At 37.7% G+C, this 16,159-nt stretch overlaps 1 protein-coding gene across 4 annotated transcripts in view; it reads right to left on the bottom strand.

Annotated features, from left to right (window-relative positions):
* The window catches only part of ARHGAP15 (Rho GTPase activating protein 15), a 619,122-nt gene that overhangs the window by 586,634 nt on the left and 16,329 nt on the right, over positions 1 to 16,159 (bottom strand). For all 4 annotated transcript variants that reach the window (XM_040474977.1, XM_040474975.1, XM_040474976.1 and 1 more), the window contains exon 2: positions 3,873 to 4,051. In XM_040474977.1, the coding sequence (XP_040330911.1) occupies positions 3,873 to 4,037 (165 nt within the window). In that variant the 5' untranslated portion in view covers positions 4,038 to 4,051. The remainder of the gene's footprint in view (positions 1 to 3,872; positions 4,052 to 16,159) is intronic.

Raw genomic sequence — 16,159 nt, 5'->3', positions numbered from 1 at the left:
ATTTAGTGTCATTTTAATTAAATATCAGCATCCACTTCAGGACAATTTATACAAACAAAGCCTCAAACCTAACTATAAGCTTGATTCGAAGTAAACACGGACAAGTCCTACAGTCTCATAATATTTCTCAAAAACTCTGCGAAACAGAAGGCTTATATTTTTAGTAGCAATTTTTATGTCTGCCTTTTTGGCTAGCCACAACTTTGGCAAGTATCCTATAATCACAGAAGTAAGAAACAAAAGAAAATTGTTTCCTCTTTTTCTTTATAATATATTAAAAAAGAAAAATGAACAAGCACAGTCTGTTAATGGAAGCAAAAGGAGTCTTGTGAGTTAGCGTTTAGGAAGGGCTCGACTTAAGTCCTCATCCTAGCACTAATAAAAAGATATCTCCCTGTCCATGATGGCCATGAATAAAGTATTGCATTTGCGTGGAGTTTACAGGATGGAAATGGTGAATATTCATATATGTTGCTGCTTAAGACACCAGCATTAAATGCCGAAACTGCTCCTGTCTGCAAATCCTATGTCTGCAATTTTCTTGATTTGGGCTATTTAAACTCTTCATTAATATCTATTCTAAACTGTCTAGTACGCTGGAGCTTCCCTCTTATAAATAACAGCAAAGCCACATTAAACCTTTTGCATTAGCTATTTGCTGGATTGCACATTAGCCTTTCAGCCCTTAAAGAGGCACACTTCACTTGCCCCCCATTTACGCTCACTAAGCCGTCTGCTTCTGTGTTTAGCACATTCGAGTAAATAAGCAGTCCACCTTTAAGAGGTCTCACTCCGGTGATCAGAATGAGACAACAAATCACTGAGACCAAGGAGCGTTCCTTCCCCACCAAGTGGAGGTCTCCAGATCTCTCTTACAGAGAGGCAATTTTCTGCTAACCACGTCCTCCCGTGTCCAAACTTCCCACCTCTCCAACATTTCCCAGGTAGCAGAGTGGCCTCTTTAAACCTTGAAAAGGCATTGATCTTACCAACTACATAAAAATGATTCTTCGGTCTTTAAAGAAAATGATGCACACCGCCAATGAAGTACTAATGGAGGATTAATGCCTGTTTTATGGAAATGCTTCCCTGCAGCACTTAGGTAATGAAAACTTTAACTTAATAAGTAAATCACCTGTGTTTGCATAGCACGAGGTCAAATAAATGTTTATATTGGCATTTCAAACTGTTCTTCTGCTTAGGATACCAAGAAGCTAGGCTCTTATGACGTATATGGGAGAATTTTATGTGGTGTTCTGAGTTCACAGTCATATTAAACATATTTTTAATTGAACACAATGAAAAAAGAGGATTTTACGAATTAATGACAAAATTATATAATTGATTTGACCCTAGAATCTTTTCATCACTTTCTGTAATAAGTTAAATCGTTATGAATGTAACATCAGATTCTCGTGTTATATACTCCAATAAGTCCATATTAGATTTGCATAATTGTTATGCCAGGGAACATGTAGTATAGATGTGCCATATATATGAAACAGGGAGCATAACATACATAGGACTACTCTAAAGTAGTCCTAATTTTTTTCTGTGCAGATTAAACGTATGTGTCTCTGTTACAACAAACCATGCTGCATGTGACATGTGCACACGTTTTTAGAATATATCTCCTCCCACCTCTCCGAAGTTCAAGATCTGCCCCCCTTGACCTCACCCCAACCTCCAACTTCTGAAAAATCAAGTTCTTAGTTTAGCTTCAGCAGATATCTTTAACAGGCTTGTTTGAATAAATATGCCAAAATACTTTACATTCTGTCAGTATCTAGTCAGAAAATTGTGCATGGAAAAAAGAGATGAAAAGAACCGAGACAGAAAGAAAATTAGTGCCATGGCAAGCTTTCAATACAGTATCTCTGCGCCAAGTTTTCTCGGTGAAATGACATATCCTCACTAAAATACCCCTTTTATATAATTATGCACTGAGCACACATAACCAAAAGTAACTTTTATTTTTGTTCCTTATCGAGGAATACATATTGCCCAGGCTAAGAATGCGGAAACAAAAGCTGGGATAATTATAGCTAATTTAACTTTGGAAAACTCTTCTCTAGCAGTCCAGCATATAACCACCCCCCAAACTAAAGTTATGTAACAAGGTAATATCAACAATGAGAAACTGCATGATAAAATCCTGCCCAAAAGTGAAAAATGCTAATTTTGTCTCATTTAGCAGCTGGATACAGAAATGCTCATTAGTTTTAAGAGGGTTAATCCTTTTAACTTTTGCATATTGATATGCCAATTATGCCTAATTGTACAAGAGGCATCAGTCAAGGTAATAGTGCATAAACACATGAAAGTTATTAAGTACATCCCAACATGTAATAAAGTAGGTGTTAATTGGTAGCTGAGTTCTGCGGGCTATTGAGGTGGATAATTCATTGAGAGATGGATCACTTGTAATTTCTCTCCATAATTCCTTTTGCAGTCTCATGCTGTGATGTTTTCATGCTTGTCAAAAACAACTGTGGCATAGTGCCTTTTGTTAAACACAGCCAATAAAATATGTTAGGCATCATTAAATATACTTAACTTTTAAACTTTTTCAAAGGTACAGTTCTTACTGACAATACATTGTAGAGATTCCAATAATTTACTCTAACCATGTCTCAAGTTCATAGTTGAGGAACATTTTAGCTGGTTTAAACACCAGCAGCGTTGTGCCTCCCAGCAGACAATCCTTTTAAATGAGAAAGTCAATAAAGAGAAACGCATCTCTCCGCATCTCTCGGTACCTTATCTCAGGATGTATCTCCCACTCCCAAAATAGAATCACTGGCTTCCCTCACACTAAATTTGTCTATAATACCTGAAGAAAGAATGATTAAAATCCTGGCTCCTGAGATGGTTGTGGGTTAATTTCGCACTTGAAATTCAAGTGAAAACAGAATAAATATAATCAGTAACATGCCACTTAGCAAGTTTATCCCATTTAATAACTCAGTTAGGGCGCTGAATATTTCATAGGCCCCTACGATATTAACAGAACACTCAATTAATAGCTCACATGTTTCTGCAAAGTGACTGGGACTCACAGCCCTTCCCCAGCTAACCTATTTCCCGCTCTTGCTCTCACTGTGAGAAACAAAATAGATCTGGGGTCCAAAAGAGTGGCTAACATTGCATAAATAATTTTGTAACATCCTATGGCCTCAGCTGCAAGTTACCACCATTATGGAAGAAAATTAACCAGAGGAGACTCATCGCAATCAGTGTGTTTAGTGGCTCAGGATGCGTGCAGGGGCAGGGACACAATTGGCAGTAGAGTTCATCTCTAACTATTTTATTTCAAATCTTCCTAATGACACATTATCGAGACAAAATGGCTTCCTCTCCAAACCTTCAATCGCCACACCATTTCAATCATTTAGGCTCATTCCAAATCAAATCATAATTCCAATATTATATATTGTTGGGAGATTTTAAAGAAGAGATTTTCCCTTTTTTTTTTTTTCTTTTAAGTTTTCCCCCCCCCACCGCCCCCAGTTCATTCTTAGCTAATTTTAGCCTCTGGCTTTTCAAAGTGATGTACTGTATTTGGAAGTACAAACACCACATGCTAGCATAACCTCATTATTTTTATAACACTGAAGCATGATAGTGGAGGCCCTTAAAATGAGTCAAAGGTGCTCTTCAGTCTACTCCAAATCCACTTTATCACTCTGGATTAAGCCCAGCTCTTCTCTCACAACTGGGGATATTATTATGACTATAAGTAGGCAAGATAAAATGCATTACAAAAACAGTTTTCTCGTAGACATTAGGAAAACAAATAAAACAAAGCTAATTAGCTTTTTTAACAGAATTCTGTATCAGGAAAAATGGGGGTTTTGGGGTATTTGACTTACGGGTTCAATGACCTTCCCGACATCGGTGAGGATCATGGATTTACTTTGGCTCAGCCTGTCATGGTGGCTGTTGGCATTTTTGATCCTCATTTGCACAGCTCCGGTGCCTTGACGGGTGGAATTCAGGGTATCCACAGAGGTATCAGAATTTGTAGATTTCTGCATATTATAGCTTTATCCTGATAAAATATAAAAGTGTTGTATTATTCCAAATATATCTTTTCCAAGAAAAATTTGATGGAGTGCACATTCCTATTAATCACTAAGGTCCAGAAATGGAACAAATAATTTCCACCTCTCTGAATCGTGAAGAAGAAGGTAGTTTCTAATTGTTTTTATCAACTGGAGCCTCTGCATGTGGACAGTACTATGCATGTCAGAGGACTTAAAAGTTCATGGGCAGCACACTCATACTTCTGTAGTTCCTAAGTCCATTAAGGAACTCTTAATGGCAATATGATACAGTTTTCCTTATGTAGAAATGATGTTGCCAACAGAACATCTTTAATGTATACGCTGTTTTCATTCACAACATCACAGATCTCTTACCCACCCCACCCCAATCCACCACTACACGCTAATATCAGCAGCCTTTTTTGGTGAACAAAAACCTATGTGGATAAGGTCATATTTAAGTGACTAGAATTAGCTTTGGGCAAACTAATCTAGTCCCATTGACTAATATGTTGGCCTCGACTTATTTGCATGGTGTTCAGTCCTAGCCGCTTTCCCCATTCACAATACCTAAGAAAGGAAATTAAAGTTCCTTTGTCCTCTGCCATCTGCCAGTGTCTGCTGTTCAGTAGCTCTGTTGGACATAGTATTTATGAAGAATATGAAGAAAGAGAAAATCAAAACCATTTATTTATTTATATTTACTTTAATGGAAGATTAAAGTGATTAGGGAGGAAAATTGTAAAGGAGTGGCAGTGAGGAAACAATAATTTGGAAAAGAAAATGAAGAGAACTGAACTGTGGCAACATCAGTGGGTGGACTAGGAGGGCTTATTTGCTTCCTCAAATCCATAATCCTTTTCTATCTCCTCGCTCCACAAGCCCCTCAAATGAACATATCATCTCATTTAAAAGAGAATATTTGCAATGCAAACACAGCTTCCAAGCTTGTAGAAATGGACCTCCTTCTAGCCTGATTATTGTCTCTGTGTCTCACCTATAGACATCCCATAGCTAGTCTGGCACATGTGTCCAGTATTAGATTCAACTGTCATCAGTTACCGAACCCAGTATAATCCGAAAGAATGATTATATTTTACGGAGCTAACTGTATTGGTACTCCTATATCTGTTGGACAGAGACAAAGGGGCTAGCTAGCATCATGGTAGTGTTCAAGCTAAGTCAACACTAAAGTGATTAAAAAAGGATGAAAACATTTTAATAGGAGCAAAGTGTTACCTTACAATTGATACCAATAAGGCAATTGAGTGATAACTTAGAAAGGAAGTTAATATTTGTAGAGTATTTACTATGTGCCAGGCAATGCACTCAGTGATTCAATTCTCACAAAACTCCCATGAGATAAACATTAAATTCATATTTTTCTAGAAGAGAAAAATAAAGATCAGAGAAACTAATAATTTTCCCCAAAAACAATGGATAGAAAAAGTAAAAGGCCTATATTTTATTCCAAAAGAAAAAAAAAAGATTCATACAGGTGAATCGACAAATTCTAGTTAATCTACACTATGAAATATTATTCAACAATAAAAAGAATGGACTGTTGATGCATGGGACCACATGGATGAATTGCAAATTCTTTGAGCTGAGTGAAAGAAGCCAGGACATTTAAAAAATATATATATATCTATGGAGTACTTATTATTTCATTTACATAATATTCTAGAAAATGCAAGCTAATATTTAAATAAGAAAGCTCATCAGTGATTGCCTAAAGATGAGATGAAGGGAAAAATGGACTATAGTGAACACAAAGAAACTTTTGGGGATGATAGATATGTTTGCTAGCTTGATTGTGGAGATGGTTTAACAATTGTATGCATATATTAAAAATGATCAAATTGTATGTATTAAGTACTTTCACTACTGTATTTCAGTTATACCTCATAAAGATGTTTACATGAAAGTTGGTTTAAAAATTCCTTAACTAGGTGTGCCTGGGTGGCTCCGACTTCAGTTGGTTAAGCGTCTGACTTCAGCCCGGGTCATGATCTCTTGGTTTGTGAGTTCGAGCCCTGCATCAGGTTCTGTGCTGACAGCTCAGAGCCTGGGCCTGCTTCAGATTCTGTGTCTCCCTCTCTCTCTCTCTCTCTGCCCCTCCCCTGCTTGCAATCCATCTCTCTCTCTCTCTCTCTCTCTCTCTCTGTTTCTCTCTCAAAAATAAAATAAAACATTAAAAAAATGTTTTTTGATTAAAAAAAAAATCCTTAAAGGGCACCTGGGTGGCTCAGTCAGTTAAGCATCTGACTTTCGATTTGGGCTCAGGTCATGACCCCATGGTTCGTGGGACTGAGTCCCATGTCGGCCTCTGTGCTGACAGCAGAGAGCCTGCTTGGGATTCTCTCTTCCTCTCTCTCTCTCTCTCTCTCTCTTTCTCTCTCTCTCTCTCTACCCCTCCCCCGCTCAAAGTAAATAAACTTAAAAAAAACTCTAAATTAAATTTCTTAATTATTTTGTTCATACTTTCATTTTTATGTTTCTATGTGAGTGATAAAAAATGTATCTAGCTGAGAATAAAAGCTATTTCAATAAGATTTGAAATAAAAATTTGAATTAAAAAACCCTTATCTCCACTATTCCATAGAAATATAATAACAAACACTTTGATGAGAAGGGTCTTAAAATGTATCAAATCTGGCCATTAATGTAGACATGGGGAATCTTACTTCTACATCTAACTAGAATAAGATATAGAGTATTATATACAACTTTTTTTTAATGTTTATTTATTTTTGAGAGACACAGTGACAGAGTGAGAGCAGGGGAGGAGCAGAGAGAGAGGGTGACACAGAATTTGAAGCAGGCTCCAGGCTCTGGGCTCTCAGCACAGAGCCCAACATGGGGCTTGAACCCACAAACTGTGAGATCATAACCTGAGTGGAAGTCAGATGCTTAACCAACTGAGCCACCCAGGCGCCCCTATATGTAACTTTTTTTTAAAAAGTAAATGCATTCTCCATATACCCCAGGATAAGATCATGGGGTTTGGGTTTTATTTTGTGTATTATTTATTACTGAAGCTATTAATTTTTCACAGCCAATCAGAAATTATTTCAAAATAACAAAGCAAATCTATGAATCTTTGGTATTTATGAAGATGCTACTATGAGAAGCATGAGTTTTTCTAGAATAAATAATACTAAAATTTGTATGGAACTACAAAAGACCCTGACTAGGTAAACCAATCAAATCTGGAGGTATTACAATTCCAGATTTTAAGATATACTACAAAGCTGTAGTAATCAAAACAGTATGATACTGGCACAAAAATAGACACATGTATCAATAGAATAGGATACAAAGCTTAGGAATAGACCCACAATTATATGGTCAGTTAATCTATGACAAAGGAGGTGAGAATATACTATGGGGAAAGGACAGTTTCTTCAGTAAATGGTGCTGGGAAAATTGGACAGCTCCATGTAAAAGAATAAAATTGTACCACTTTCTAACATCGTAGACAAAAATAAACTCAAAATAGATTAAAGACCTATATGTGAGACCTGAAACCATGGAACCCTAGAAGAGTACACAGGCAGTAATTTCTTTGACATCGACTGTAGCAACATTTTCCTAGATATGTCTCTTCAAGCAAGGGAAACAAAAGCAAAAACAAGCTAGTGGAACTACATCAAAATAAAAAGGTTTTGCATAGAAAAAGAAACCATCAACACAACAAAAATACAACTCATTGAATGGGAGAAGATATTTGCAAATGACATACTTGATAAAGGGTTAGCATCCAAAATGTATAAAGAACATATTTAACTTAACATCAAAAAACCCCACAAACAAACCAATTAAAAACTGGGCACGGAACCCAAATAAACATTGTTTTCAAAAAAGACATATAGGTGGCCAACAGACACATGAAAAGATGCTCAACATCACTAATCATCAGGGAAATGGAAATCAAAGCCACAATGAGATATCACTTCACATCTGTTAGAATGGCTAAAGTCAAAAACATAAGAAGTAGTAAGTCTTGGTGAGGATGTAGAGAAAAAGGAACCCTTGTCCCCACTCAGTGTTGGTAGGAAGGTACATTCGTACAGACACTGTAATAAACAGTACAGAATTTCCTCAAAAATTTAAAAATAGAAATACCATATGATCCAAAAATTCCACTACTGGGTATTTACCCAAAGAAAACAAAAACACTAATTCAAATATTTACTGTATCATTATTTATAATAGCCAAGATATGGAGCCAACCTAAGTGTCCATTGATAGATGAATAGATAAGAAAGATGTGGTATACATATGCAATGGAATATTATGCAGACACAAAAAGGCTGAGATCATGGCATTTGCAACAACATGGATGGACCTAGAGGGTATCATGCTAAGTGAAACAAGTCAAACTGAGAAAGACAAATATGATGTTTTAACTCATACAAAAAAGCTAAAAAAAAAAAAAAACATAAACAAAGCACAAATAAATGGCTAAACAACAAAAGGTGGAATCAGGGCTATAAATATAGAGAACAAATTGATGGTTGCCAGAGGGAATGATAGCGGTGGCCTGGGAAAAATGGATAAAGGAAAGTGGGAGATCCAGGCATCCAGTTATGGAATGAATAAGTCACAGGAATAAGAGGCACAACATAAGGAATAGAGCCAATAATATTGTAATAGCATTGTACATGACAGTTGGTATAGTGGTCATCATAGCATAACACACAAACTTGTCAATCACTATACTGTACTCCTGAAACTAATGCAACATTATGTGTCAACTATACTCAAATTTAAAGAAAATTTAAAAGTAAAGCACAGGATTTTACAGGGTACGTTTTAGTGAATAAAGTAGGATAAATGAAGGAATGAAAATCTAAGGATTGAGTTTCTAAGGGTGGCTTTGGATAAACAGTAATTGGACTGGTTTTATCAAAAGGGCCATGATGACTTCTAGTGGCACCACTGTCTCTACTGGTCACCTTTGTGATCTTGCACAAATCTATAGACCTCTGGAAAAAGGTCTATAGATATTTTTCATCGCTGGAAAAAAAAAATGGTAGTGAGGGGACAGGGTCGGCCACGAGGATTGCTGTGCTCTGTAGGATCCTTCCTACTTCTGATACTGATGCACTCAAAGTCTGGAAGACCCTACATCTTTACAGAGCTCAATAATTTTAGGCAGATAACCACCAATGTAAATGCTTTGCTATGACTTGATCCCTAAGGAATTTGGGTATGGGTTGAGGGGGATCCATGATTAAACATATGTCTTATAGAAAAAATCTGGGTTCTCTTCTGAGTACATTTGAGCCTTGATCTTTGATGTTACTCAGATTCAGACTCAAAGGATGGCATGTTTGTAATAATGGTGAGGGAATTCACTTAGGCTAAAGCCACTATCTTATGACCAAGAGCATGAAGCCACTGTATTTACATAGCTTTGCCGTGTGCCATTTATAGAACATGTTGCTTCCTCAGAGTCTGCACAAATTTCAATGTCAAATCAACATTTGCATTCTTGTATTGATTGCACAGTCAACTCATTATTTGCCTACTGATGTGTTACTGTCAAAAGCCTGGATTACTTAAAAGGCCTCGTATTTGGCTTCCCCACCTATTTTCTTGGGGACAGGCTGCAGAAAACATTTTCAGAATCTTCCTTCTTCAGGCATTTCTATTGGGCTGACAACTCTTCTACCATAGTATTAAGGTGATTTCTCTCTCTTCACACTTTCTCTCCTCTAGCTAACACCTCCTTTCCCATCTGACCCCAGCCTCACATCAACAAAATTTGTTGATACCAAAGGCACCCTAGTTTTTCTCTTTATTCAGCTTCCCCAGTATTTTGTGTTCTACAATGGCATTCATTTGATACTATTTCATAACTGTTCTCATATTTGCAAATATTTGATAGTTTCTAACTTTGCAGAACACTACATCGCTCTGAGAAGAATACACAAAATGACACAAAAACCTCCTCTTAAAGATTTCCACCAGAAGAAAATAAATGATCCGTTTACATTTATGGAAAGTCTCCCAAGTGGCATGCACTATATCAGAGTCTGGAGATTCTCTGTATGTATGCATGTATGTATGCACTAAACATCAAGGGCCTTACAGATTGGTGAAGGTGATAGAGAAACAAATCAATAATTAAATGACAAGAATTGAGTGGTGCCCAGTTTGGGAGAGGAGCAATGGCATCAAACTCAGGGTGGAACTTGGAGGTGGAGAGAGAGGAAGTCTGCAAAAGGAGACTAGTTGGTGCTGGTGCTAAGTCAGGGCAGGTTAGGCCTTGCAGGCAAAGGACTCAGAACTGCAAAAGTATGCAAACAGCTGTGAGGTTATAAGGTAAATATTGAAATATTCCATGAAGCAAAATCATAGTTACCAAAGAAGTTCAAAGAAAAGGGAAATGATAGATTTCATGAAGAAAATGGCAGTTAACTTCAGTGTGCTTAAGTCTGTCATCTTGCTAGCCTCTCATGGGGCTGAAGGATTGAGAGTCCCTCCCTTCTAACCCAGCAGGTGCAGCGAGGGGCTGGTATTCAAGACACTCTGAGGGAGTGATGAAGGAAGAGGGCTTTCCTTGGCATAATACATAAATGTATTGTATAGATTAATTGAGTGCAAGGCAGAGGTAAGCAGGACCGCCACCCCCACCCCCCATAGGGCCCAGGGGTGTACAAGAGGAAGGAGAGAGGACAGAGGAGGAAGGAAATCTGATAGACTGAAATGACAGCTGTGCTAATGGCTGTGACACTTGTCACTGTTGCACAAAATAAGTCAGAGATGACTTATTTTCATTGATCCTGTTAGGACCCTCCTAACAAGAGGATAAGGCTGTTCTAAGCCAAATTTTTCAAGTTGTATTTGAATTTCACTTCATAGCCCTTTTTCTTTACCCCCTTCCAACTTCTCATCTTCTCCTTGCCTACATCCGAATACTCTTCTGTTCCCTTACCAGACATCCTATTATCCTTTTCGTAGTTTAGGCGCCAAGCCCCCCACTGAGGCACCTACTTAGGCACATCTCAACCACAGAGTCAACAGTTCTGGAATTGCACCATCTATTTTTCCTTACCTATCTCCTGTGAACATTCGTCCTTTCAGTCAATCACTAAGACATAGATGGGAGGGAAAGAATTAAACCAATTAACATAATGCTATAAAAGGATGATCAGACTTCCCCTTAACCTCAGGGAAGCATTTGTCTGAATCTCAAACTGGAAACTCTTCTAGCTATGTGGGAGAAATATCTTGCAGTAGAATAGCCTTGACCAGTCTACTCCACGTAAGATCTTAAGTGAATTTAGGGGGAGGTAGTATTTGTGGCTTGGGACAAGATACTAGCATTGCATTCTGGCAAATAGGGTCTGCTGGAGTTATGTGATGTGATGGCCCTGCCATGGTGTTCTTATTTTTGAGTGTTTATGAAACAAGTTCCTAGTGAACAAACTCCATCCTGAAACCGGCCCAACCTAATGTCAAATGAAACCCTCACAACCCAGGGTCTAGTATGACATGGCTCCCAGAATCAGAGAGTGTATGATATGTATGTTTCCAGGAACATACATATCAATTTCATGATGTACTACTCAGAAAGGCAAGGAAGACCTCCAATTTGTGAGTCTTCCTGTATTATTCCAGGAACACTCACAAGGAGTTGAAATTATTCTTTTGTTCCACCCTCGTTTTCTTCCCTCATTGACCCCCAACTTCCTATATTTTATAGAGTAGATTGTAAAATCAACAATATTTGTCCATGCTGACTTACAGTCAACTTAGTGGCATCAAAAATTTTGTTAACTATAAGTCATATTAAGATTCATGTGATCTAGAGGCTTATTCAGTATTCCACTTGTTCTTCTTATAACATATCATCTACTCATTATGATTATTATAATCATCATTATTATCAAAATTTGTTAGAGAGAACACTCTTGGCTTATGCATTTATATTCTTACATGAGGCTGCAGATGACTAATGAAAATATTGAAGAATTAGTTCATTTTGCATGTGTCTAAAATATCCATTGATTTCATAAAACTCTCCAAATAAATATCCTATCCCTGAGTTAGAAATTGAAATGTGAATCACTTAAGACTGGCTTCACAATTTCTCTAGACTTCCTGATTTTGTATGTGCCAAGTGAAGAGCAAGAAAGGTTTGTGATATTGCATTAGTTCCACTTTCAATATTGCTTTAAAAACAGGAAACTGTGATGAGAATGCACTTTGTAAGAGCCACACAAACTGGCTCTTCTCAACAGACTAGGTTCAGTGGTATTCTGGGCCAGATTCTCCCACTCACACTGCAAATACCCAGATAGGAGTGAATGTGATAATTCATCTAATCATAAATTTCATAGCTGCTCTGTCAATTATTTGTTGCACTCTGTTAATTACACTAAGGCTCAGCAGCTTGCCCTTTTGAGTTAGAAAGTGTGTTTTTGACATCTCTTTCCCATCAGCAGCATTAAAAATAAAAGTGTATTAAGACTTTTTTTGAGCTAGGAGAAAATGAGTAGGCACTATGATATCATCTCTGTGCTGCAGAGCAGAGAAAATTGAAGTTCAGGTGTACTGAATGTCTTCCCCACGGTGCCACAGCTTGTTTCAAAGTAGACCCAGGACAGAACTCATGTCCTGCATCTCCAAACATCGTTGCTTTAGTCACAGACCCCCAAGTCAACTGGAAACCATGTGTGGAAAAATAAGGTAACAAGATTTCCAAAGGAAGTCTGAGATCAGAGAGGTAATATGATCATAGTACAGCCATGTTAGGTATATATCATATACATCTTTCAATTTAAATGTTTATAAATGTTCCTGTGCTTCCTTACAAAACAATAGAGATTTAATGTTTACTGAATATATAAGTGGAAAACACATGTAGAAACTAGTCAATGCCTGCGTACATAGCCTAGCAAAACATTACCAGTTGGAAAATGCCTTTGATAAAGTCTATTCCTTACTTTAAAAAAATGTATAACTCCCTCTGGCCAATGTTTCTAAGGTCCGCTGAACTATGACTATTGCATGACAAGTTGGGACAGGAAAAAAAAAAAGCAATGCTTTTCATACCTTCTGAGGCCAATACTTGGAGAATAATATGAATTTTAAAAATAAGAAGAATACCATATTTTCATTTCAGAATAACTCTTTTTTTTCTTTCTCATAATTAAATGACCATGTTTAATGATGTCTTAGAACTTAGCAGGGTTATTTGTTTTGACAATAGAGGAAGTCTCCATCGAGTTCCAAATTTCTTTAGGTTCTTAAAGTCATTCTCCACAGAGAAGGACTCTCTTCCCTGGCAGAGACACCACAGAAGATATTGTGAGGAGACCTGTCTCAGAGGCAAGCCCTGAGAGTCCCCAGGGAATCCCCATTCCATGGGTGTCAGCCTAGGTTTTTCAGTGCGTGGCAAGTGAGCTGTCTGGTCACCCCAGCCACCAAGAGCTACGGTCCCCCAAACAGGAATCCTCTATGGCAATATGACTCCATTCCTTTCCCAGAATGTGTGGGCTAAGGAGCTCAAAGAAACTCCACAGACAAATGTTACTGCTCTGAGAAATTCATTTCTATCCCCTGGAAAGATCTTATGTTGATCTGTGGTAGCGCACGGTCTGTTTGTTCCCCTGTGGAAATGACTTGTGGCTATGGCAGCCCCAGTAATGTGTGGCACAACCTTCGTGCTACACTTTCCTGACAGGTCAGTAATTAACTTGCATTGCAATTGTTTGTCGTCTCCACCACTGCAGCCATTTACTAAAATAACATTTTAATTTCAGTTTCCTTCCAGTTCACTTTCCTTTTCTTTTTTCCCTGTGGCTTCTACATCTCTATTAAGTCTAATTTCCCCAGACCACTTCCATAAGCGGAGAGAGTGCAATAAAACTCAGTTTCAAAAATGTCAAATATAATGAGAAAAGAACATCATAGTAAAGGAATTTGACCATAGCCACCCCATCGGGTAACATTGTCTTTGACTGGGCAGGTGTTATATATAGGAAATGTGATAATAAGGCTTTGCATTTACTTAACTTAACCTAATCAGGGAATCAGGGTGATATGCTGCATTTACTGACAAAGTCTGGCAAGTCATCTGCATGGATAAATTGTAATACAGTTATTGTCATTACCCGTGGGCATTCTAAATGGTGAAAATGACAAGTAAAATATAGTTTTTAAGTAGAATAAGTCCAAGACAAAATTGTGTGACAGGCAACCTCAATCTTTTTTTAGATTGTGGTATCTTGGTTGCCATCTCTCATCCCCTGGGGACCTTCACCTTTTAGTCCCCATCTTATTGGGAGCAAAGCATCTCATTTTACATTTCAAGTACTCCTTGAGCTTTTGCCCTGAAAAATAAACTTACTAGGTCCCACAGTTTCTACAAAAATTGTTGAGAACCTGGGGGCAGACGTAAGCATGCTTGCCTACCATGGAGTCTGGTAAGAGTGCAATGGAGGATGGGACTGAGGACAATCTCAAGGCGAAGGTGACATTTGACCTTGATGTTGTATAAAAATAAGACCCAACAGGCAGAGAAGGAATGTCAAGGGCAGCACAGGCTGAGATCACAAGATTTAAGGAGAACAGGAGTGAACATCCACAACAAACAGTAAAGTATGGGAGGTGAGAAAGTTAAATGATTAGGAGTGAATGGGGAGAATCTTGCCATTTCCAGTAAAGCATTGGGGTTTTGTCTTATAGATCCTGGGAAACTTTGATGATCTGTTTAAGACATAATCCCCTCCCCAAAGATTTGGTAAAAAGGCTCCCAGAAGAATAGATCTCCAGCCACAGAAGAACGGTAACATTCTCTCAAGATGCTTCTTAATTAACTTCAAATCAGAATAATATCATAGCATCTATTTGTAAACACTGATCGTATGATAAGAGCACCTGATAAGTGATCTGGGAAAAAAATACTCCAGAACTTTAGGAAACTTACTTTGAACTTCCAGGTACATTGTAATGCTTCGTTCACTAAATGAATGAAGAGAAAAGAGTTAAAGACTTCACCGGAAGGGCAAAATGAAGCACTTAAGGAAGAGAGATCAAAAGGTACAATTATATCTTACTAAGGACATAGAAGAAAAATAAAGTTAAGATCAGAAGAACTGCTTTTGGATTTTCCTCCGGTGATCAGGTAAGTAGTAAAAAAAATTGACATGCTAATAGGAACAAAATGCCTGTGCTATTGTAATTATGTTTAGCCAGCATAAGAAATTTTATGAAATGACAATCTCCTTAGATACACAGGAGAACCATAAGGGGCATAAGTAATGCAATCTTCCCTCTGTTTCCTCTGTCAGCTTTGACCTAATCTAGCAAGAAATGCTGAGCCATTTTCCACCTCTTGCATACAAGTATCAATTAAGGGAAAACAGGGTGACTATCTTAGGGCACTGGATGATGAAATGTCACTTAAGGAGAAAGCATCAGCAGCCACAGTATTAGGAAACACTGACAAAACAAGCAGACACTCTCTGGGACAGGACCAGTTCTCTGATATTTGTTGGAAGAGTATCAAGTGCAAAAAATACATTTCAACCTGTGGTTGCTTGTTTCCTGGGATTTCATGTTCCGTAGCATTTGCTTCCTAATGGATGTGACTTAGTTGCAAAGCCCTTTTATCAAGCCGAATAAATCTAATCACACATTGATTGCAGTACACCAGGATCCCTCTATCTCTATCTTGGCCTGCCCAGGTTAAAATATGGGGAAGCTGCATATTGCATAATTAGTGTTTGACAGTAATTAGCAGGAGTCAGTAATTGACAGTAGTCAAATATGGCTGACATTTGTTTTATTTAGCAAATTTGTTATTGTATCCGATTAGTCTTTCCCTAATGCTCATGTCTTCAAACTCTGAACTGATTGGATTGGATTTCAGTGCCAAGGGGACGTGTCTGGAAATGCGACATTGTTGTGACAATGACAACACTATTAAAATATTTCAGTATATTTCCTTTAATGCACTTAAACATTAGTTTTCCACTCAATTATATGTGCATAAAATGCATTTTGTGTAGTTTGTGTGTATGCCCATGTTTGTATATAAAGTACAATGAATTGCCACAAACTGAACACGTTCATGTAACCACACCACACTCTTG

The sequence above is a fragment of the Herpailurus yagouaroundi genome, unplaced genomic scaffold, assembly GCF_014898765.1.
Source record: "Herpailurus yagouaroundi ecotype Mexico unplaced genomic scaffold, PumYag 140, whole genome shotgun sequence".
Taxonomy (NCBI): Eukaryota; Metazoa; Chordata; class Mammalia; order Carnivora; family Felidae; genus Herpailurus; species Herpailurus yagouaroundi.
Note: the sequence above shows the minus strand (reverse complement) of the source record. Positions and strands in the feature narration are given on the sequence as shown.